We start from the raw sequence: 22,186 nt of genomic DNA, 5'->3' as shown, positions 1-22,186 counted from the left end.
TGCCCAACCCTGTGCTGGTGCCACAGGTGCAGACAAGGGTCCACCCAGCCCTGCCAGCAGGGGCTCATGGTGGCACTGGGGGGGGGACACTAACTCAGAGGCCATGCAAGGCAACCTGGGCCCCAAGCCGTGAACCCCAGCCAGGATAGGCTGTGATCCTAGCTTTGAGGGGCAGGCAGGAGCTGGTGGCCCTCTGGATAGGGATGAAACAGCTGTCGCAGTGACAACCATCACTGCTTTGGGCCTTCCACAAACAAAAGATAGGTATTAGTCTGCATTCAGTGAGACTCTCTTGAAGGGGGGTACTTGGGGAGGAATTTGGCTCAGCAGAAAGGAAGTGTTGCTGTTCAGAGGACAGAGGAGTTAAGATACAGAAGCAGGAATGGGCCTGGTCTGAGGGACAGGGAGGCCCAGGTGACAGAGGCCATGGGGAAGTCTTGACACCATAGGGAAGCCAGTGCTGCCACATGGCACAACTCTAGGGCCACCATTCCCACTGACCACTATCATATTTCTGTCACTTGTAGAATCAGATGACAAAAATGATGCAGAGACTATGGAAAACGGGTTGGCGGTTACTCAAAAGGTTAAGCATGGAGATACCATATAACCCAGCAATTCCACTCCTAGGTGTACAACCCAAGAGAACTGCAAACAGACGCCCACACAAAAACTTGTACATGAATGTTGATACCGTGTTTCCCCGAAAATGAGACCTAACTGGAAAATAAGCCCTAGCATGATTTTTCAGGATGACATCCCCTGAACATAAGCCCTAATGCGTCTTTTGGAGCAACAATTCATATAAGACCTGGTCTTATTTTCGGGGAAACACGGTACTAGCAATATTCACAATAAACAAAAGGGAGAAACATCCTAAATGCCCATCAACAGATGAACAGAGAAACAAAATATAGTCTAGCTACACAATGAAGTATTATAAAAAGTGAAATGCTGATTCATGCTACATGTATGAATATGAACCTTGAAACTATTATGCTAAGTGAAAGAAGCCATACCTTATATGCTTCCATTTATATGAAATGTCCATAATAAGCAAAACCATAGAAATAGAAAAAGATTAGTACTTACCAGGGGCTGGGGGGAGTTTGGGGGGGCAAAGTGGGGGAATGGGGAGTGACTGCTAATGAGTGCCAGATTCCTTTCTGGGGTGATAAAAATGTTATACATTGGGGTGGCCAGTTAGCTCAGTTGGTTAGAGCGTGCTGCTAATAACACCAAGGTTGCCGGTTCAATCCCCACGTGGGCTACTGTGAGCTGCGCCCTCCTTAAAAAAAAAAAAAAAATTATAAATTGATCATGGTGATGGTTCTACAACTCTGTGAAATACTAAAACCCCTCGAATTATATACTTTCAAAGGGTCCGTTGTACAGCATGTGAGTTACATCTCAGTAAAGCTGTTATTTTTTTTAAATCCAATGCCACCAGACCCCAGGAGCAGTGCCCCTGTGTAATGGAAAGGTGACCAGCATCCTTGGGGGAAGGCAGTTGCCCACAATTGGCGCAGGGACTACTCATTTTCCACATAAAAAACAATGAATTGGGCCCCAATGCCAACCATTAGCAAAACAATGATTTTCAATGAGCTAGAGACCACTGTGAGGGGAAGTGCTGTTACAGTTCAGAAAACAATCAGGAGACCCTTAATAACCACTGGAGGGGAAGTCCGCAGTATCCAGTAAGTAGGAAATTGTGCGCCCCATTGCTGCATTGTTTCCCTTCCAGGTTTGTATCCTAGAAACCCGTGCCTGGGTGGAAAGCTGTTCATTGCAGCATTGCTTGTCATAGCGATAAACTGAAAATAGCCAAGCATTCATCAGCAGAGGGATAGATTAGTAAAATGTGGCATATGCATCGAATGGTATACTATTCAATTAAAATTAATAAATTAGGACTAAACAAATTAACATGGACAGCTATCCAAAACACGCTAAGCCCAAAAGCAAACTGCAAAACGCTGCACACAGGGTGATGCTGTTTCTGGGCATTTCTTAAACCCTGCAGAGCATCTCACTGTAGTGGTCTCTGGGGAGGGCGGAGGGTGAAGCGAATGGAGAGGGGAACAAGGTACCTCTACCTGTACCTGTGATACTAGAGTTCTCTTACAGCAGGAAATATAGTCTGAAGCCAAAATGGTGTGAAATTTTTAAATCAGGTTCCGCGGCTACCTGCCAGGTTGACAGGAACTCCAGGGTCCTGTGCTGAGTCACCCAGAAAGCAGGGTCTCAACTGGTACAACAGATGGTCCACGGTCAGGCAGAGGTGGCGCTGGCAGGACATGGCCACCACGCCCCACCACCCAGCCACAGGGCAGGTCAGTGTGCCTTTCAAAGACAAACAGATATGTGGGTGGCTCCCTGTATCAGAGCCACGTGGCACTCCACTGGGGGGCCCCACATCGACCTGGAAACCCCACGTTTGGTTAAAACTCCCTGGGTGAGACATCGGGGCTGCTGCCAAGGCCTCCTGATGGTTCCCTATCTCTGAGAAGCCCCTTCGTGGACCATGGGCTTCTTACTAAAAGCAGGAGAAATAAAGGCACAGGTTAGATTCTGAACTGTGTGACCCCAAAAAGAGATCCATCAAGGAAAGTGCCAGATGGTAGGTGCTGAGGGCCAAAGCTAGATGAGCCAAGACCTTTTGTCAGCACCTTTCTTTTTATAAACCTCACCCCAGGTGACATGTGCCTCAGTTTCCCCAGGCTGAAAGTTGACCCCAAACCTAGCTCTTCAGAGTATGATGGAAAGAAACCAGAGGTGACCGTGATGGTAATAATCATTAACGGGTACTGAGCAATCGCTGCGTCAAGGGCTGTGCTGGGCTTCTTCAGCCCCCCTGCCCCCCATAACCCTACACAGTTACGCCTATTACTACCTCCATGTTACACCTAGAGGAGCTGAGGAAACCCAAGCAACTTGCTGTGCCACCCTGGGCAGCTCCTTCCTTCTCTGGCCCTCTGGTTTCTTCTAGGGGCCTTAGGCGAACAGTAGTCACTGTACAGAAGGGACCAGAGGTGACATTGTTGGGGGAGCTCCATGAGCCCTGCTGGGGGTCCAAGAGGGGGTCCTGACAGCAAGGGAGGGAGAGAGGCCACCGGGCAGGCCTCGGGCTCTGCCAGGGTGCTCTCCTGGCCTACCCAGGTCACACTTGGGAGGGAGCTCACCGGAGTGGTGAGGTGAGGCAGGCAAGGGGCTCCAGTCAGAGCAAACCACACAAAGGGCTGGCCCAGAGGCAGCACAAAGGAGGATCCTAGGGGAACATCTGTGGCTGAAGGCCCTGAGGCTGGTGGCCGGGTTTGGGGTCACTAGGTAGACAGCGGCCGTGCAGCACTCAGGGCATGGGGATCCTAGAACAGCTTTCCTTCTAGAGGCTTCCAAAGGCAGCGTGAGGGATGTCCCCACTGTGTGGGGCTCCCTTGTCCCTTCTCTCACACCAAAGCAAAATAGGCAAAGGACAAGTCAGAAAACAAAATACAGCAACATGGTCAACAAGCATATGGAACCTTTAAGGAACTGAAGAAACTTACCATATCTGGGTGGAGGGTTTTTAAGGGAACCACTCAACTTGTTTTAAAAATCAGGTTTATTGAGGTATAATTTACTCACAGTGATTTTCTCCTCTTATGAAAGGGCACTTAGGTTGTTTCCATGTCTTGGCTATTGCAAATAATGCTGCAATAACATAGTGTTGCAAACATCTTTACAAATAAGTATTTCCAAATTTTGGGGGTAGATACCCAAAAAGGAATTGCTGGCTCAAATGGTAACTCTGTGCTTAATTTTTTGAGGAACCTCCATATTGTTCTCCATAAAGGCTGCACCAATTTACATTCCCACCAGCAGTGTACAAGATTGTTCCCTTTTCTCCATATCCTCTCCAAAACATTGCTTTTTGTCTTACTGATAACAGCGATTCTAATGGGTCTGAGGTGGTAGCTCATTGTGGTTTTGATTTGCATTTCCCTTAGCCAGTGATGTTGAACATTTTTTCATATATCTGTGTGTCTTCCTTGGAAAAAGTGTCTATTCAGGTCCTCTGCCATTTTTTAATTGGATTGTTTGATTTTTTTGTTGTTGTTGAGTCGTGTGAGTTGTTTATATATTTTGGAAATTAGCCCCTTATTAGAGGTATCATTTTGAAAGTATCTTCTTCCATGCAGTTGGTTGCCTTTTTGTTTTGTTGATTTTACTGTGCAGAAGCGTTTTACTTTGATATAGTCCCATTTATTTATTTTTGCTTTTTTTTTTAAATTTTTATCAGGGAATATTGGGGAACAGTGTGTTTTTCAAGGGCCCATCAGCTCCAAGTCATTGTCCTTCAATCTAGTTGTGGAGGGCGCAGCTCAGCTCCAAGTCCAGTTGCTGTTTTCAATCTTTAGTTGCAGGGGACACAGCCCACCATCCCATGCGGGTACTGAACCGGCAACCCTATTGTTCAGAGCTCGCGCTCTAACCAACTGAGCCATCCGGCTGCCCCTATTAGTTTTGCTTTTATTTCCCTTGTCCTTGGGGTCAAGTTCACAAAAACTCCTCTGAAATCAAGGTCCACAAGTTTAGTGTGTATGTTTTCTTTTATGTATTGCATAGCTTCAGGTCTTATATTCAAGTCTTTAATCCATTTTGAGTTCATTTTTGTGTATGGTGTCAGATAGCAGTCTAGTTTCCATTCTTTTGCATGTGGCTTTCTAATTTCCCCAACACTATTTAATGAAGAGGCTTGCCTTTCTCCATTGCATGTTTTTGGCTCCTTTGTCAAAAAGTAGTTACCCATATATATGTGGGTTTATTTTTGGGCTCTCAATTGTGTTCCATTGGTCTGTGCGTCTGTTTTTCTGCCAATACCATTCTGTTTTGATTACTGTAGCTTTGTAGTATAGTTTGTAGTACAGTTTGAAGTTGGGGAGTGTGATATCTCTAGCTTTATTCTTTTTTCTCAGGATTGCTTTGACTATTCAGGGCCTTTTGTGATTCCATACAAATTTGCAGATTTTTTGTTCTATGTCTGTGAAAAATGCCATTAGGCTTTTGATAGGGATTGCATTAAATCTGAATATTGCTTTAGGTAATATGGCCATTTTAACTATGTTGATTCTTCCAATCCATGAACATGGAATATTTTTCCATTTCTTTATGTCTTTAGTTTCTTTCAATGCATTATGGTTTTCAGTGTATGGGTCCTTCACCTCCTTTGTTAAGTTTATTCCTAGGTATTTTATTCTTTTTGCTGTGATTGCAAATGGGTTTTCTTCATTTCTCTTTCTAATATTTCGTCATTAGTATATAGTGATGCAACAGATTTTTGTATATTGATTTTATATCCTGCAACTTTACTGTATTTATTACTTTTAATAGTTTTTTGGTGGAGTTGTTAGGGCTTTCTATCTATAAAATCAGGTCATCTGCAAATAGTGACAGTTCTACTTCTTCATTCCCAATTTGGATGCCTTTTATTTCTTTTTCTTGCCTAACTGCTCTGGCTAGGACTTCCAGTACTATGTTGAATAACAGTGGCAAGAGTGGGCATCCTTGTCTTGTTCTTAAAGGAAAAGTTTTCAGTTTTTCACACTGAGGATGATGCTAGCTGAGGGTTTATCATACATATATGGCCTTTATTATATTGAGGTAGTTTTCTTCTATACCCATTTTATTGAGTGTTTTTATCATAAGTGGATGTTGTATCTTGTTAAATGCTTTTTCTGCATCTATTGATATGATCATATGATTTTTATATTTTATTTTGTTAACGTGGTATGTCAAATTGATTGGTTTGCAGATGTTGTGCTATCCTTGCATCCCTGGAATGAATCCCACTTCAGTACGATCCTTTTAATGTATTATAGTCAGTTTACTAGTATTTTGTTTAGGATCTTTTCATCCAGGTCCATCAATGATATTGGCCTGTAATTTTCTTTTTTTGTGTTGTCTTTGCCTGGGTTTGGTATCAGGGTAATGTTGGCCTCATAAAATGAGTTGGAAACTATTCTTCAATTTTTTGGAAGAGGTTGAGAAGGATTGGTATTAAATCTTCTTTGAATGGTAAAATTCATCAGTGAAGCCATCTGGTCCTGGACTTATGTTTTTGAGGAGGTTTGTTTTTATTATTGTTTGAATTTCCTTACTAGTGATCAGTCTATTTAGGTTTTCTACTTCATGATTAAATCTGGGAAGGTTGTATCCTAAGAATTTGTCCATTTCTTCTAGGTTATCAAATGTAGATAACCTTTCACAGTATTCTTGTATAATCCTTTGTATTTCTGTAGTGTCCGTTGTAACTTCTCTTTCATTTCTTTTTGAGTCCTCTGTCTTTTCTCCTTAGTGAGTCTAGCCAGAGGTTTGTCAATTTTGTTTATCTTTTCAAAGAAACAGTTCTTTGTTTCATTAATTTTTTTCTATTGTCTTTTTGTTCTCTATTTCATTCACGCTCTGGTTTTATTATTTCCTTCCTTCTACTGACTTTGGGCTTCATTTAGTCTTCTTTTTCTAATTTTTTAAGGTGTAATGTTAGGTTATTTAGGATTTTTGTTTCTTGAGGTAGGCCTATAAATCTATAAAATTCCCTTAGTACCACTTTTGCTGCATCCCAAAAATTTTGGTATGTTTTATTTTCATTTTAATTTGTCTCTATGTATTTTGACCTCTGCTTTTATTTATTTCTTCTTTGATACAATAGTTGTTCAGTAGCAAGTTGTTTAATCTCCACACATTTATGGTTTTTCCAGATTTCTCCTTGTTAATTTCCAGTTTCACAGTATTGTGATTGGAAAATATGGTTGATGTTATTTCATTCTTAAATTTATTGAGACTAGTTTTGTGCCCCAATGTGTGGTTTATCCTTGAAAATTGTTCCATGAGCACTTGAAAAGAATGAGTATTCTGTTGTTTCAGGATGGGAAGAGCTATAAATATCAGTTAAGTCCATTTGGTCTCGTGTCATTTAATGCTGGTATTTCCTTATTGACTTTCTGTCTGGATGATCTATTCATTCCTGTAAGTGAGGTATTCAGGTCCCTTACTATAATTGTATTTTTGTCAGTTTCTCCCATTAGGTCTGTTAGAAATTGCTTTATATTTTTTGGTGTTCCCAGGTTGAGTGCATATATATTGACAAGTGTTGTGTCTTCTTAATGAATTGTCCCCTTTATCATTATAAAACGTCCATTTTTGTTTTTTGTTACCTTTTTTATCTTGAAATCTATTTTGTCTGATTTAAGTACTGCTACACCCCGACTTTTCTCTGGATGTTATTTGCTTGGAGTATCATTTTCCACCCCTTCACTTTGAGCTTATGTTTACCTTTGGAGCTGAGATGAGTCTCCTGCGGTAACATATAGCTGGGTCTTTGTTTTTTAATCCATCCCGTTACTCTTTGCCCTTTGATTGGTGAGTTCAGTCTATTTACATTTAGGGTAATTATTGATATATGAAGACTTACTACAGCCATCTTATCTTTTGTTTTCTGAGTTCTCTGTATCTCCATTGTTTCTTTTCCATTGTGATTCTGTCTGCTACTTTCATTTGGCAGTTTTCTATGATTTTTTTGGTCTCTGTTTTCTTTTATGTTTCATGTCTCAGCTCTGGATTTTTGTTTTGTAGTTACCATTAGGTTTGTGTACAATGTCTCATACATGCAATAGCCCTTTTATTCTTACTTCCTCTTATCTTCATTCATCTATACATATTCAGTCCCTTTCTCCCTTCCCTTTTATGATTTTGCTGTCACAAATTATCTTTTTATATTGTACACTGGTTACCTAATTGCAGTAGTTTGTTGTTTGTGTGTGTGTGTGTGTGTGTGTGTGTGTGTGTTTTAATTGGGGAACAGTGTGTTTCTCCAGGGCCCATCAGCTCCAAGTCATTGTCCTTCAATCTAGTTGTAGAGGGCGCAGCTCAGCTCCAAGTCCAGTTGCCACCCTCAATCTTCAGTAGCAGGGGACGCAGCCCACCATCCCATGTAGGAATCGAACCAGCAACCCTGCCATTAAGAGCTCACTCTCTAACCAACTGAGCCGTCGGCCACCGCAGTTATAGTTATTTTTAATGCCCCCGTTCCCCCCTTAAACCTTTATAATTGTTTAATATCCTATTCTGAAGTAGAGTTGCATTTTCCTGCTCCTGTCTGTTAGTCATCATACGCAAAGTTCTATATAGTTTTGTCTTTTTGTTTCTGATAGAAGAGCTCCTTTAAACATTTCTTGTAATTCAGGTCTTATGGTAAATTCTCTCAGCTTTTGTTTGTCAGGAAAAGTCTTTCTTTCTCCGTATCTAAAAGACAATTTGCTGGATATATTATCCTCGGCTGATGGCTCCTCTCGTTCAATATTTTGAATATTTCCTTCCACTCTCTCCTGTCTTATGATGTTTCTACTGAAAAATCTGATGATAATCTAACAGGGTTTCTTTTGTAGGTTACAGTCTTTTCTTCCCTGGCTGCCTGGAGAGTTATTTATTAATTTTTGACAGTTTAAATAAAATGTGTCTTGGAGGTCTTTTGTGCATTGATATAATTAGGTGCTCTGTTACTTTCTTCTGTTCTAAAGTCCAGTTCTTTCTATAGGCTTGGAAAGTTCTTATCAATTATTTCGTTGAGTTGGCTCTCTGTTCCCTTCTCCCTCTCTTCGCTTCCTGGTATAACCATTATCCTTATGTTGCTCTTTCTAATAGAGTCAGATAGTTTTCATAGAGTTCTTTTATTATTATTTTTTAACTCTCAGTTCTCTCTCCTCCTCATGGGTCATTTCTAAGTTTCTATCTTTGAGCTCTCTAATTTTCTCTTCCATCCTGCCTGCTCTATTTCCAGTGCTGTCTAATGCATTCCTCATCTCATTTATTGAGTTCTTCAGCTCCAGAATTTGGTTCTTTTTTATAGTTTCAATCTTTTTGGTAAAGTACTCCTTCTGTGCATTAATTTTATTCCTGAGCTCATTGAACGGCCTGAGTTCTCTTGTATCTTGTTAAGCTGCTTCATAACTGCAATCTTAAATTCTCTGCCATTTAAGTCACAGTCTTCCATGACTTTGAGTTTGGTTTCTGGAAACTTTTCATTTTTTTCTTGTGCTGCCATGCTACCTTGGTTGTTCATGGTATTTGATGGATTGTTTCTCTGCCTGCTCATTTGAGGTAGTGAACTCATTTCTTGTTTAGATACTGTTTTGCTCTCAATTCAGCACATTGATAGGTAGGGTACTTTCTTTTGTTTTCCAGTAGATGGTGTTATAGCACAAGTTTTGTTTTCTCTTACCTGTACTATTTGTGCTTCTGGGATCACAGTATAGTAGTGTCACTTCAGTTAAGGAAAATGCCACATACCCACTGGGATGGTGGGTGTCCCCTCTGTGACCAGCTCACCTTGGTTATGCGGCACCACCACTGGGGTGGGTGTGTGGAGAACCGGTTTTGGGTGCTCCCAGCACTCCCTCCTTTTTACTAATGGTCACTGGTCCCACTGTGTTTCTGGAGGCATCTCTACTGCCTCTACCAGGCTCTGCTGGGATGGGTGTGGTAGGGAGAGCAGATTGATGCTTCGCAGCTCTGGCCCCTGCCAACAGTGGCGGTTGGCACCACTGTGCTGTTTGAGTCTTCTCTACTATCTTTCCTGGGCTGTTAGGATGGGCGGGGCAAAGGAGGCAAGTTCATGATCTCGCAGTTTTGCCCCCCTGCCAGCAATGGCTATTGGCACCCTTGTGCTGTGTAAGACTTCCCAGCCACTCCTATGGAGGTCTGCCATGATAGGGAGAAGTGAGGCCTTTTCCCAGGGGAACACTGTTTCTGCCCCTCTTACACTCGAGGCTGTAATGTGAGGGCTGCATCCCGACTTCTACATCAGTGCCAGGCTCGCTGGAGCCGCGGTGGGTGCCAAACTGCATCTGCAGCCACCATCCCTGTCCTTCCTCTCACCCACCTCCCCTACTCAATCCAATATGCCCACCTTCAGATATTCCGTATGTTTGTGTGTTGAGCAGAGGATCCTTTGTTGTTCTAGTCACCTAACTTGTAAATGTACAGAGAGAAACAAAGGAGTCTTCTCACTCTGCCATGATGCTGCCATCCCTAGCAAGGATTTTAAAGGTGATGGTACTCAATTTTGTCAAGGGCACTGTGTATCAACTGTATGGCGTTTTCCAGAGGGCGGTTTGGCAAAACGAAGCAAGAAGCTTGACATGTGTGTGACTTTGGATGGGTAATTTCACTTCTAGGAATTTAGTCATTCCTTCAACAGATGTTTACTGACCTACGCAGTGCCAGGCACTGAGCTGGGTCCCAGGAAGCTGGTGATGGGTGAGACAGATGCGGTCCTCACCCCTAGAGATCTCTCAGCAGGGGCAGAGCAGTGGTCACTCAATTATCTATGCAGGGACAGGAGGAAAGGGGTTCTGCCAAGGAGAGGGTCTGGGCCTCCTGTCCTGCCATCTGAACACCAGCCCTGTGCTGAGCAGCCGTGTGACCTTGGGCAATCCCTCTACCTCTCTGAGCCTCCGATAAAGACAGCTGTCCTGCATCAATGTCTAAGGAGCTAATGCCTGTGAAGGAGCTGGCTCACAAGCCGGGCTTCCCTCTCTTGGGGAAGCATCATTGTCACTGTCCTTCCTCAAAGCTCCAGTGAGGTAGTGGCAATGGCTGCATAACCCTGGGGATATACTAAAAACTGCTGTATTTCACCCTTTAGGAAAAGAAGTTTATAGTATGTGAATTACATCTCAATAAGTCTGCCACAAAAAACAAAAAAAAACAAAAAAAAGCTCTAACAAGGGACCAACTCTGCTAAAAATGTTTTTCTGGTGAAAAATGTGAGCTTTGTGAAAATCAGACTTGCAGAAACGAGGAATATCCTCTTTCCTAGAGAGAAGGAGGGGGCTCCGTGGTTAATTTCAGGAAAGGGCACGTGAACGGAAGTCTGTCCAGGTAATGAAGGAACCGCTTGTTTCTCCCTCTGTAGCTGACTATCCACCTTTGCCACAAAGTAGTGCTGGGGAATATGATGATTAGGGGGGACCCAGGAATATCTCTCCAGGGACAAAAAGCTCTTCCAAGCCCTGCTGGCTCCATCTGTACCCACAGCGTCTCCCCACCCTCTGCCCATCCATCGGTTATAATTCCAGATACCTGAAGCCAGATGTGGACAAGAAATCCAAACATAAGACAGCAGTAAAGAAGAAGACCCTGAACCCAGAGTTCAATGAGGTACGAGGGGCTGGTGAAGCCACAAGACAGGGCGCCTGGGCGGGGCTGGGTTTTCAAGGGTCACTGTGGGAGTTTGGAGGGTGGGGAGGGGCCGATAGGAGAGCCCCCAGCCATGGGGACAGGGGAGAGGCACAGGCCAACCTGAGCCAGGTGGTGCAGATGGAGGGGAGAGGCTGGCCTGGAAAGAGCAGAGGATGGATGGAAGTGATGATTGTGGCCACACTGGATGTGGAGTTGAAAGTGGGGGAACCCAGCAGCAGGAGTGGGAGGGGTGAGGGAGACGGGGGAAGCTCTGGGGGGGACGTGCTCAGGGCAAGGAGCACAGAGGCCTTGGGCAGAGCCTGAGTGACGCAAGGACAAACAGAGGAGACTGAAGAGATGCTTCCAGGGATTGAGGGTGGGTACCAGGTGTTGGAGCACCATGGAAATCAGAGGGAGAGAAGGTTCCACAAAGAAGGGAGTGGTCAGCAGAACCAGACCCGAGAGAGGTCATGCACGCCAAGGTTGCCGAATGTGAGTTGCTTTGGCACTAAGGAGGCTCTCGGGGGATCTTGAGAGAGAGGCTTCAGTGATTAAGGAGCAGGTCGGTTAGAGTGAAAGGGACGCTGAGGACCCCAGCCAGGCTCTCAGGCAGACATGGACAAGGTGGGTGAGACACCACCATTGTCCACCACCATGCACTGACCACCCTCCCATTTACCCACCCCTCCCTTGGTTCATGCCCTCACCATACCTCAGAGCCCTCCTGGCCATGTGGCATTGGCCCTGACTGTCCCCTTCTGGCCACCAGGAGTTCTGTTACGAGATTAAGCATGGGGACCTGGCCAAGAAGACCCTGGAGGTCACTGTTTGGGATTACGACATTGGGAAATCCAACGATTTCATTGGTAAGAGGACATGACGAGAATGTCGTTTGGCCACATGCCCATTCTGATTTCAGTGAACGGCAATAGCCCCAAATCAGGCCAGGGCCTCTCCTTCCTGGCCTCTGGGGAAATCTGGGGCCATAGACCACCTGCTCCCACACCTGAGAGCAGCCTGACCCCATACGACAGAGGAAGAAACAGGCCCAGAGAGGGAAAGAGGCCTGGAGGGTCACCCAGCAGTCTGTGGAGCAGGAGTGAGAGGTGGTGATGGTCAGTACCTCAGGCTGGACTCTGAGCCCTTGTGGCCCAGAAACCCTGGTAGACTTGGGCGCTGTGCACAGTAGAACTGCCCTGGCCCTTTCTTGCTCTTTTTTGCCTCCATCCCTTGTCCCCTAACACATGCCCCAGTACTGCTCTGGTCCTGGGTAGAGGACGAGCAGGATCCCCAGGCCCTGATCTGGGGAACCGAGTGTGGGATGGCAGTCAGAACACTGTCCACCCTCAGAGCCCGGTGGGTAAGGTGGAGGGTCTGGCCTTAGAGCATGGAATCTAGGAAGGCGTGGTGGGCGCCCTGGGAATGGGCCTGTGGGAGGACCTGCCCCCGGCCCCTGGCTGCCCCCTTAACTCCCCTCCTGTAGGTGGTGTGGTTCTGGGCATCAACGCCAAGGGCGAGCGCCTGAAGCACTGGTTTGACTGCCTGAAGAACAAGGACAAGCGGATAGAGCGCTGGCACACGCTGACCAATGAACTCCCTGGGGCTGTGCTCAGCGACTGACCGGCCCCCACCTGCTGCCACACCCACCCCTACGTGTCACCTGGCCCAGCCCAGGCCTGGCCCTGGGCTTCCTCAGCTGCCACCAAGGGCCTTGGCCCCCATGTTGGGGGAAATCCAGGACACTGCTCAGACACAGAACCACTGCAGCCCCCCCTTGGAGGCCATGGAGGACCCAGCCACTCCGAGGGACAGCGAGGACAGAGCGGGCCTTCTTTCAGCTCCTGGGGCCCGATGAGGCCAGAGGTGGGAAGAGAGGAGCTTGGCCTTAGCACCCACCCCAGGGAAGGGGGTGGGGCTGTCCAGGGGCAAAGACCCTACAACAAGGACCCTTCTAAAAGTCAGCAGAAGGTCACAGGGGGCCCCAGGCTGAGAGAACAGCGGTACAGGGGTGCCCTCACAGGGCCAGTGAGAACTCCTGAGAGGAGCATTAGGAAGAGGCACATGGCGGGAGGAGACTGTGGGCAGGACAGGACTCTGACTACATCCATTCATCTCTAGCATGACTGGGCAGGTGGAAAAAAGTTGACCTGAGAGCCAGGAGTCTGGTGAAGTTTCCAGAAGCTCCCAGTGAACATGCTTCAATTGGCAAACGCTTCACTAGGTGATTTCACAAGCCCCTGGGGATGACTGAGCTCCAGGGCCTGCCCTGGTGGAGTTCCCGTCTAGTCAGGGAACTGAAAACAAACCATTACAACAGGGACTGAGGAATGCCAAGGCCAGCCTGGCCCAACAGTGAGTGCTTTCTGCTGGGAGAGCAGGGAGGGCTTCCCAGAGGAGGTGATGCTTTAGCAAGGCCTTAAAGGATAGTAGAGTTTCTAGGCAGACAAAGGGAAGGGCAGTGCCCGCGGTGGGAATGGTCTGCATAGGCCTGGAGGGTAGAGAACGGTGATTAGGCCGGGGGTGCTGTGAGCGACCTAGGGTTTATCTGGGGGCCAGGGGCAATGGCCCCCAGACCTTCTCCCTCCCCACCCCTGGCTGCCAGGCCAGCCTGGACTCATAGCTTTGGGGGAAGTGACAGACATACTGGAAGAACCATGGTGAAACAGGTTGGTGCAGGGTCAAGTTCAGTCCTCAGACCCAGTTCCCCCACCTTGGATGTCTTTCTTCTCCGGAGGAACCTGGAGGCTGGATCCTGCCTCTCATTCTTCCCACTTAAGCATCAAGTCAGCTGTAGTCAGGAGGAGAGAAAGGGTCCTTTGTTTTGTATGAAAGGAAGCAAATGTCCTCCTTGCCCTCCTCTTCCCTTCCCCTGCCTCCCTCTTGGGCCCTTCTCAGTTCGGAGCTGGGTGGTGGCAGGACCCCAGGTGGTTGCCCCTGCATCCTGGCCCTACTGTGGCCACCGATGTCCCTCTCAGGAATACTGGGCAGCAGTCCAGGGCCTTGTTTCGGGGAAAGCGGAGAGGGAGACACCCTTCCTGGTGGGCTTGTCAGCACCCTGAGTCAGGGAAGGGTTGAAGGGTTGGAGCCCAGGTCTGAAGCCCCAAACTTTTCTGCCTACCAAAGGGCCTTCAGGAATGCTGGATGGACAAATGCATAACCAAGGAATTTCTGTGTTCAACCTATCACTGCACTGATGGGAAACAGAGCCCACATAAGGAAAATGACCTGCCCAAGGCCTTCCAGCCTTACCACAGGGGGGTGAATTAGGCTTCATGGCCCCTGTCCCACCCCCAACCCAGAGGTCTGGACACCACACTTCAGGGGAAGGTAAGGTGCCGGGCTCACAATGAAAGGTCCTGCTAGCCGCCTGCCTAAGGCTCACCCCTACCTGCTGCCCACCCACACCCACACTAGCAGCAAGGGCACAGGAGTTGGACCTTCTGCTGCAAACACAAAGCACACCACCATCTGAGGCCTGGGGTGATGATTCGAATCCCACCAAGTGCCCATCAGCCCTGTCCCCGTTTGCAGGGAACTTGGGACTCCAGCCCCACACAGTACCTGGCAACTTCCGCTGGTCATGGAGCCTTGGTTTTCCCATGTTTAAGAATTCTGGCTTTGTGTATGTTAAGAGTTTTACGTGCGTCGTCTTAATGAATCTTCACACTTGCTGCTGGATGAGCTCTGGGTACCTTCTTAAATTTGCCTTTCCGAGGGCCTCGTTCAGAGATAAGCCTCACAGCCTCTCTGTGAAGACATGGAAATGCTGAATGGCAAAGCTGGAAGGGGCTGTGGGTCACCTAGTACAACTTCCTTATTAGATACATAGGGAAACTGAAACCCAGCGGGGACAAGAACCCAGGACTGCTGGCACCCAGTCCAGGGCCCTCTACTGTCTCAGGCTGTGCAAGTGTAGACTTCCCTGAAAGATGGTCCCAGCTGACCACAGGGACTATGGCAGGGAGGCTGGGCTTCCTGACAGGCAGCTCAAGTGGAGGATGGGGCACAGGAGGGCTCCCAGGAAGCGACAGGACCTTCACCAGAACCCTGGCACTGTTCTAGACCCCTTGTAGATGGTATCTTTGTAAAAGAAAAAGCTCCTTGAGAAGAGTCATTTCAAAGTCAGGTGTCAGTAATAAGGGCGTCGCCCGATGCGCTGCACCCACCTCCCTTCCTGGTCCCCGCCCCACCCATCACCACCACTAGCCAATCCCCAACGGGCCCGTCTTCCAACCCTGAAGCGGTAACCTCCTGACCTCTAGTGGCGAGAGCGAGGAACTGCACCTCCCGGCCCGTGCATGTCCAGCCTTTGTTCCTTCTCAACCGAGAGAACCTCCCAATGCATGGACTCTGGCTGTCGTCGATGCAGACTCTCGTGCACTGCTTAATACCGTTTTGCTACCACGTGATGGCTGCAGAAATCGAACCTTAACTGCAGCCCCACACACAATTTTTGTATTTTCGTCTGACCTACCCGAAGGTGTCCTTTTTAAGTCTTATTTGTTAATATTTATAATGACATATAATCCAAAGTAAATGGAAACGTTCATTGCGATCATATTGGCTTGGGAGACTTTTTTTCCCTTTCTTCTGCCTCCCCTGGCCCCTCCAGTTCAAGCTGTTGTTTCTCAGTCCAGTTATGTAGGACACAGGTCCCTGGCCCATGCTGGTGTTATGAGCTTTGTGCTCCCCACCCCACACACACTGGGGCAGTTGGTCGCTAGTCGTCAGTTGGCCATTCACAGCAGCTCACGGCCGCTCACGATGGTTGCCGGCCACTCACGCTGGCTGGCGGCCGCTCGTTAGCGGCACACGGTAGCCCAGCTCCAGAGAGAGCTGTTGTTCACAATCTTAGCTGTAGAGAGCGCAGCTCACTGGCCCATGTGGGAATCGAACCGGCGACCTTGGCGTTAGGAGCACTGCGCTCCAACCACCTGAGCCACCAGGCAGGCCGGGAGACTCCTTTTAATAGATTTGAATGGGTGGGCAGAAAAGGAGAGAATAGCAACCGGGGCTTACTCAGAACATTTTCTCATTTACTCTTCACCAAGAACCCATTTCAGGTAGATTCCCATTACAGATGGGGAAACTGAGATTCACAGAGGTTAAAATATTTGTGCAGAATCACACAGTTGGACGTGATAGAACCAGAATTCAACTCATGCCTCCCAAGATTTTTTACACCAGGATCAGCATTCCATGCTATCAACTACCCATTCAACAAACACCTGTGGGGTATTTAACACCGGGCACTAGTCAAGGCACCTAGGGCAGATTCATCAGCAAGAGAGTCAGTAAAAAGTAAATATAATAATATGTTAAAAGATGACAAGAAAAAAAAGGATGGGCATAAAGGAATCATGTGAACCGGGAAGATTGGGCTTAAATAGGGAGATGAGGGGGGCCTCCAGAGAAGGTAACTTCTAGCTAAGACTTGGAGGGGGTGAGGGAAGGAGCTCTGAGGATACTTGGGGAAGAGTGTTCCAAGTGGAGACAGCCAGTGCCCCTGTAGGTGGGGCAGGCTTGGTGTAACGAATAGCAAGAAGGCCCATGTGGAGGCCAGCTCCGTGGCTCAGGTGGTTGGAGCTCCATGCTCCTAACGCCAAAGGCTGCCGGTTCGATTCCCACATGGGCCAGTGGGCTCTCAACCACAAGGTTGCCGGTTCAACTCCTCGACTCCTGCAAGGGATGGTGGGCTGCACCCCCTGCAACTAAGATTGAGCACGGCACCTTGAGCTGAGCTGCCGCTGAGCTCCCAGATGGCTGTTGGTTGGAGCGTGTCCTCTCAACCACAAGGTTGCCAGTTCAACTCCCGCAATGATGGTGGGCTGCGGCACCCCCTACAACTAGCAACGGCAACTGGACCTGGAGCTGAGCTGCGCCCTCCACAACCAAGATTGAAAGGACAGCAACTTCACCTGGAAAAAGTTCTGGAAGTATACACTGTTCCCCAATAAAGTCCTGTTCCCCTTCCCCAATAAAATCTTTAAAAAAGAAGAAAAAAAGAAGGCCCATGTGGCTGGAGCAGAGTGAGGCAAGGGACAAGCAATAGATGAGGGCACGGAGATACCAGAGACCAGATCAAGTCTTTATAGTTAAAGACTGGCTTTCACTCTGTGTGAGATGGGAGCTGACTTCGTTTCTAACAGGCCACCCAGTAGAGAACAAACCTGTGGTCTGGGGCAGAGGTCCCTCTTGTGGTGGCATGCCAGTGGGTCCAGGGTTCAAGGTCCAAATTCTGTCCAGTATCCAGAGCAGTGATGGCTGGGTCCTAACCAGAGCCTGCTGAGACATGACTTTGGTCAAGGTTCTGGCCACCCATCTCCCTTAGCAACCACCTCTGTACCGGCCTGATTTTCCAGGCCTCCCGCCCGTTCTCTGAACTACCTGATATCCTTCCAGTGCATTCCTTGTCTGCTTACGTTAACCAGAGTCAGATCCTGTTATTTCTGACAAAGAACACTGCCTGGTGCTCTGATGCAATCTGATCGTCTAGGTCTCAACTCAGGTCACCTCTTTGTGAGGCCTGCCCTGACAACCTCAGTCACTTTCTCCCACATCACCCTGCTTTCTTTTCTTCATGGCACTTATCAACAAAACCATCTTGTGTCTTTGTTCACTCCTTTCTCCCATCAGTAACCTTCATGAGAGTTGGGGCCACATCTGTCTTATTTACCTCAGTAACCCCAGACTACGACTGAGCATAGAGCATGCTTCTAATAAGTATTTGTTGAATGAATGGCTTAAAAGTTGCCACCATGGACATTGTTTGAAAGGAGCTAAATCATGTGTCTGGAGCATGAGATTATATGTTGGCTCTAAGCCCAGTGTGCACAAGACTCTTGTTAGCTCCAAAGACGCCTGGGGTACAGATAAGAAAGGACTCCAGGTACCACAAGGTTATCCTGAATAGAGAAAGGGAGGGAATAAGAGCAGGAGGGGGAGAAAGGAGGAGAAAGAGAAAAGGAAGGCCGAGGGGAACTGAGCAGGAAAGGAAGAAAAGGGGTGGCAGGAATGGGCCCGGGAAGAGCTGAAAAGGCAGGCAGGAGTCAGGGAGGCCAGCCACACTGGTCCACTGCACACAGGGCACCAGGGAAAGTGGCAGCCCAGCATGGCTGTCTCTCTTCACAGTGTCCACTCCCTGGGGAGGGCGCCAGGCAGGGGCTGAAGAGGGGTCTAGGAACAAATCACAGCATGAGGGGCATGTCCCCACATCCAGGGCCAGCAGCAATGGGGACAAGGAAGCAGATGTGTTGTCCAGTGGAGCCAGTGTAGTAGTATTATTCCTGATCGCTAAGACTCACTGGGGCATGAATAGGCATTGTGCTAGGCTCTTTTATGAGACAGTTAAATGGACCGTCTCCCAGCCAGGAAAACTATGGAACGAGTCTAAAGGTGGGTGAAGAGGTAGAGCACTAATGGTAAGACTGACAGAAGGCTCAGAGTTCAATCCTGAGGCTGTAAAGGCCTGGGCTGCGTGACAGAGGGACAAGTGAGGGGTGGGACGTGGGCATACATGGTTTCTGGGAGCTGCATTGCCCTCTGTGGACACTAAGACCTGACCCGGACACTGCTTGTTCACAAGTTCACACTAGAACCGTCCCCAATGCCCCAGGGTGCTACAGTCCCGGCAGAGGCTATGGTGTGGCAGCCTCCTCCAGAGACTCCACTCTCCCCTTAAATATTCCACCACAATAAGGCAGCAACTTCATAGGTCTGCCCGCTAAGCCCTGAACAGAGGGAGTAAAAAGAAAAGGACCATTTGGGAGCAGACCTGTGCTATTTAGTTCCTGTGCCATTTCAGCAGGGAAGGGAGTCCTTAAAGACTAAGAAAATAACAGGGACCAGATAGTGCCAGAATTACAATATTAGAAGCAATAACACCCATATAGAGCTCTCAGTAAGACATGCAGACTGCTCTACGTGTTGTACTAATTTAATCCTCATAATTATGAGATACTGTTTTAATTCCCACTTTACAGATGGAAAATTGAGGAACAGAGGAGCATTCTCAAGTATAAGTAAGGGGTTGAGCTGGGGTTTAAACCCAATCCTTATGGCTCCAGAATCCATACTCTAATTTCTACACTATGCAGCTGAATGAAGATGATGTTGCCAGGCCTCGTAGAAGACTCCCAGGTCCCTTGCAGGTTCCGTCTCCCTTGCCTCCAAGCTTCCAGAACTAGCCAGGAAAGATCTCCCAGGGCTCACCCAGGGTCCTAGCTGTCAGTCTTGACTGAATGCAGCACTCATCTTTGCCCAATGGGCTCCCATCTGTCACAAGCCCCATTTCCTTTCTGTGTGTCCCCTGGCTACGGCCAGGCAAGATCTCTTATCTGGAGAAGATGTAGAACTGGGGAGCATTTGTGTGGCTTCCCTGGAGCCAAATGTGAGCCAGTGTGAATTTACTGCATTGTGGGAATCAGAAAACTGAGAAATCAAGATCTCTCAGAGCCTCCTGGGTTCTCTTCTTCTTCTCTCTCACCACTCTGCATCCTCCTCCATCGGCCTGCCTTTCAGCACACTCGCTTTCTCAGCTGATCTGTCAGAACATAAATGATCCAAAATGGTGGCCTCAGCCCCAAGTCTGGGTGCCTTTCAGCTTGGCTCCCCACAGCTACCTAGGAACATTTTATGACTCTTTGTTTAGCTTCTCCAGAGAGAAATGGCTCACTCCAGGTTACGACTCACCTCCTTGGGTCAAAGGCCCAGGAATGAGGTCACATGGTAAAACCATGGCTGATGGCAAAGCACACAGGGACAAGTATGTCTCTCGAAGTCCCAGAGCCAGTGGGAAAGGAGGAAGGAGGGAAAGAAGGGACAGAGGCCAAAGAGCTGTCGGCGAGGGCAGCAACCATTCAAAAAGCAAAGGATAGGGGCGGCTGGATGGCTCATTTGGTTAGAGCACAGGCTCTTAACAAGGTTGCCAGTTCAATTCCCGCATGGGATGGTGGGCTGTGCCCTCTGCAACTAAGATTGAAAATGGCGACTGGACTTGGAGCTGAGCTGCGCCCTCCACAATTAGACTGAAGGACAAAGACTTCAATGGGCCCTGGAAAAACACACTGTTCCCCAATAAAAAATTGGGGGGGAAAAAAACACAAAAAACAAAGAACAGCCAAGAACAAAAAACTAAAATAATCAGGAAACAAACTAAATGGTTAACAAAGAGTGAATAAATTCCATTATGATCCATCTGAAGATTAGAAAGGCATGCAGCCATTTCCATTTTTAATTATGAACATGGCGAGGTACTCTAGAAAAGGGTAATAGAAAGTGAAGGGAAAAAAAGAATTAAAATTGAGTGTGGAGTACAATCCTTTTCATTTTCAATATTTTCACCGTGGTAAAATATACATAAAATGTATCATCTTAACCATTTTTAAGTTTACAATTCAGTGGCATTAAGTACATTCACAATGTTGTGCAACCATCACCACCATCCAGAACTTTATCATCCCAAACAGAAACTCTGTACCCATTAAACAATAACTCCCCACTCCCCCTCAGCCCTGCCCCTATACCCCCTATTTTATTTTCTGTCTCTATGAATTTGCCTATTACAGGTACCTCATATAACTGGAATCATATAATATTTGTCCCTTTAAGTCTGGCTTGCCTCACTTAGAATAGTATTTTCCAGTTCCCTTCATGTTGTCCCATGTATCAGAACTTTGTTCCTTTTTACGGCTGAACAATATTCCACTGTATGGATATACCTCATTTTGTTGACCCATTCATTTGTTTATGAACATTTGGGTTGTTTCCATCTTTTGACTACTGCAAATCATGCTGCTTTTTAAGAACATTGTTGTATAAGAATCTGAGTCCCTGTTTTCTTTTGAGTATATAACTAGGAGTGGAATTGCTGGGACATACAGTGAGTCTATGTTTAACTTTTTTCAAACTGTTTTCTGCAGCGGCTTCAGCACTATACATACTGACCAGCAATGCATGAATAGACCTGTAAAACTAGTAAGGAGATTGAATCAGTAATCAAAAATTTCCCAATAAAGAAAAGCCCAGGACCACATGGCTCCACTGGTAAATTTTACCAAAGATTTAAAGAAGAATTAACACCACTCCTTTTCAAACTCTTCCAAAAAATTGAAGAGGAGGGAATACTTTCTAACTCATTCTATGAGGACAGTATTACTCATACCAAATCCAGTCAAAGAAACTGAAAAAAAAACTACTGATGAGTATCTCTTATGAATATTGGCCTACATCAGAGCACTTCCCAAGAGGCCCTGGAACAAATATACCCAGTGGCCAACCTCAGACAACACCAGAGCACCACTCAACCACCTCCAGAAAAAACACACCCGAAGGGCAGACTCGGCAGGCACCAGAGCCCCACTAAAGCAATTCCTGATTCATGGGGTCAGCCCCTGCATCACAGCTCCTCCACTGTCGTCACGGCCAGTCCTCACAACCAATCAGCCTAAGGGTCAATCCCTCCCACTGACATGCCAACAGCAATCAAGGCTCAACTACAACAGGAGGGCACAAACAACCTACACAAGGGACACACCTGCAGCATCCAGCTCAGGTGACCAGGGAGACTGCACCACTCGATCCCACAGGACACCTACTACATAAGGCCACTCTACCAAGACCAGGAGACATAGCAGCTCTACCTAATACACAGAAACAAACACAGTGAGGCAGCCAAAATGGGGAGACAAAGAAATATGTCCCAAATAAAAGAACAGAAAAAACTCCAGAAAAAGAACTAAACAAAATATAGACAAGAAATCTACCAGCTGCAGAGTTCAAAACATTGCTTATAATGATGCTCAGTGATCTCAGGAAGAACTTCAACAAAGAGCTGGAAACAAAAAAAGAACCAGTCAGGGGGCTGGCCTGGTGGCTCAGGCGGTTAGAGCTCCATGCTCCTAACTCAGAAGGCTGCCGGTTCAATTCCCACATGGGCCAGTGGGCTCTCAACCACAAGGTTGACAGC

General features: G+C 47.1%; 1 protein-coding gene across 1 annotated transcript in view; it reads left to right on the top strand.

Moving 5' to 3' along the window:
- Positions 1-15,778, top strand: part of DOC2B (double C2 domain beta) — a 33,649-nt gene extending 17,871 nt beyond the window's left edge. Inside the window, exons 7-9 of the mRNA XM_019755457.3 lie at positions 11,118-11,199; positions 11,990-12,086; positions 12,704-15,778. Of these exons, the coding sequence (XP_019611016.2) occupies positions 11,118-11,199; positions 11,990-12,086; positions 12,704-12,840 (316 nt within the window). The 3' untranslated portion in view covers positions 12,841-15,778. The remainder of the gene's footprint in view (positions 1-11,117; positions 11,200-11,989; positions 12,087-12,703) is intronic.
- Positions 15,779-22,186: the final 6,408 nt, after the last annotated feature.

The sequence above is a fragment of the Rhinolophus sinicus genome, chromosome 12, assembly GCF_057876585.1.
Source record: "Rhinolophus sinicus isolate RSI-liver-muscle chromosome 12, RSI-T2T, whole genome shotgun sequence".
In the NCBI taxonomy this organism is placed as follows: Eukaryota; Metazoa; Chordata; class Mammalia; order Chiroptera; family Rhinolophidae; genus Rhinolophus; species Rhinolophus sinicus.
This window is presented reverse-complemented; position numbering and strand designations above follow the sequence as displayed.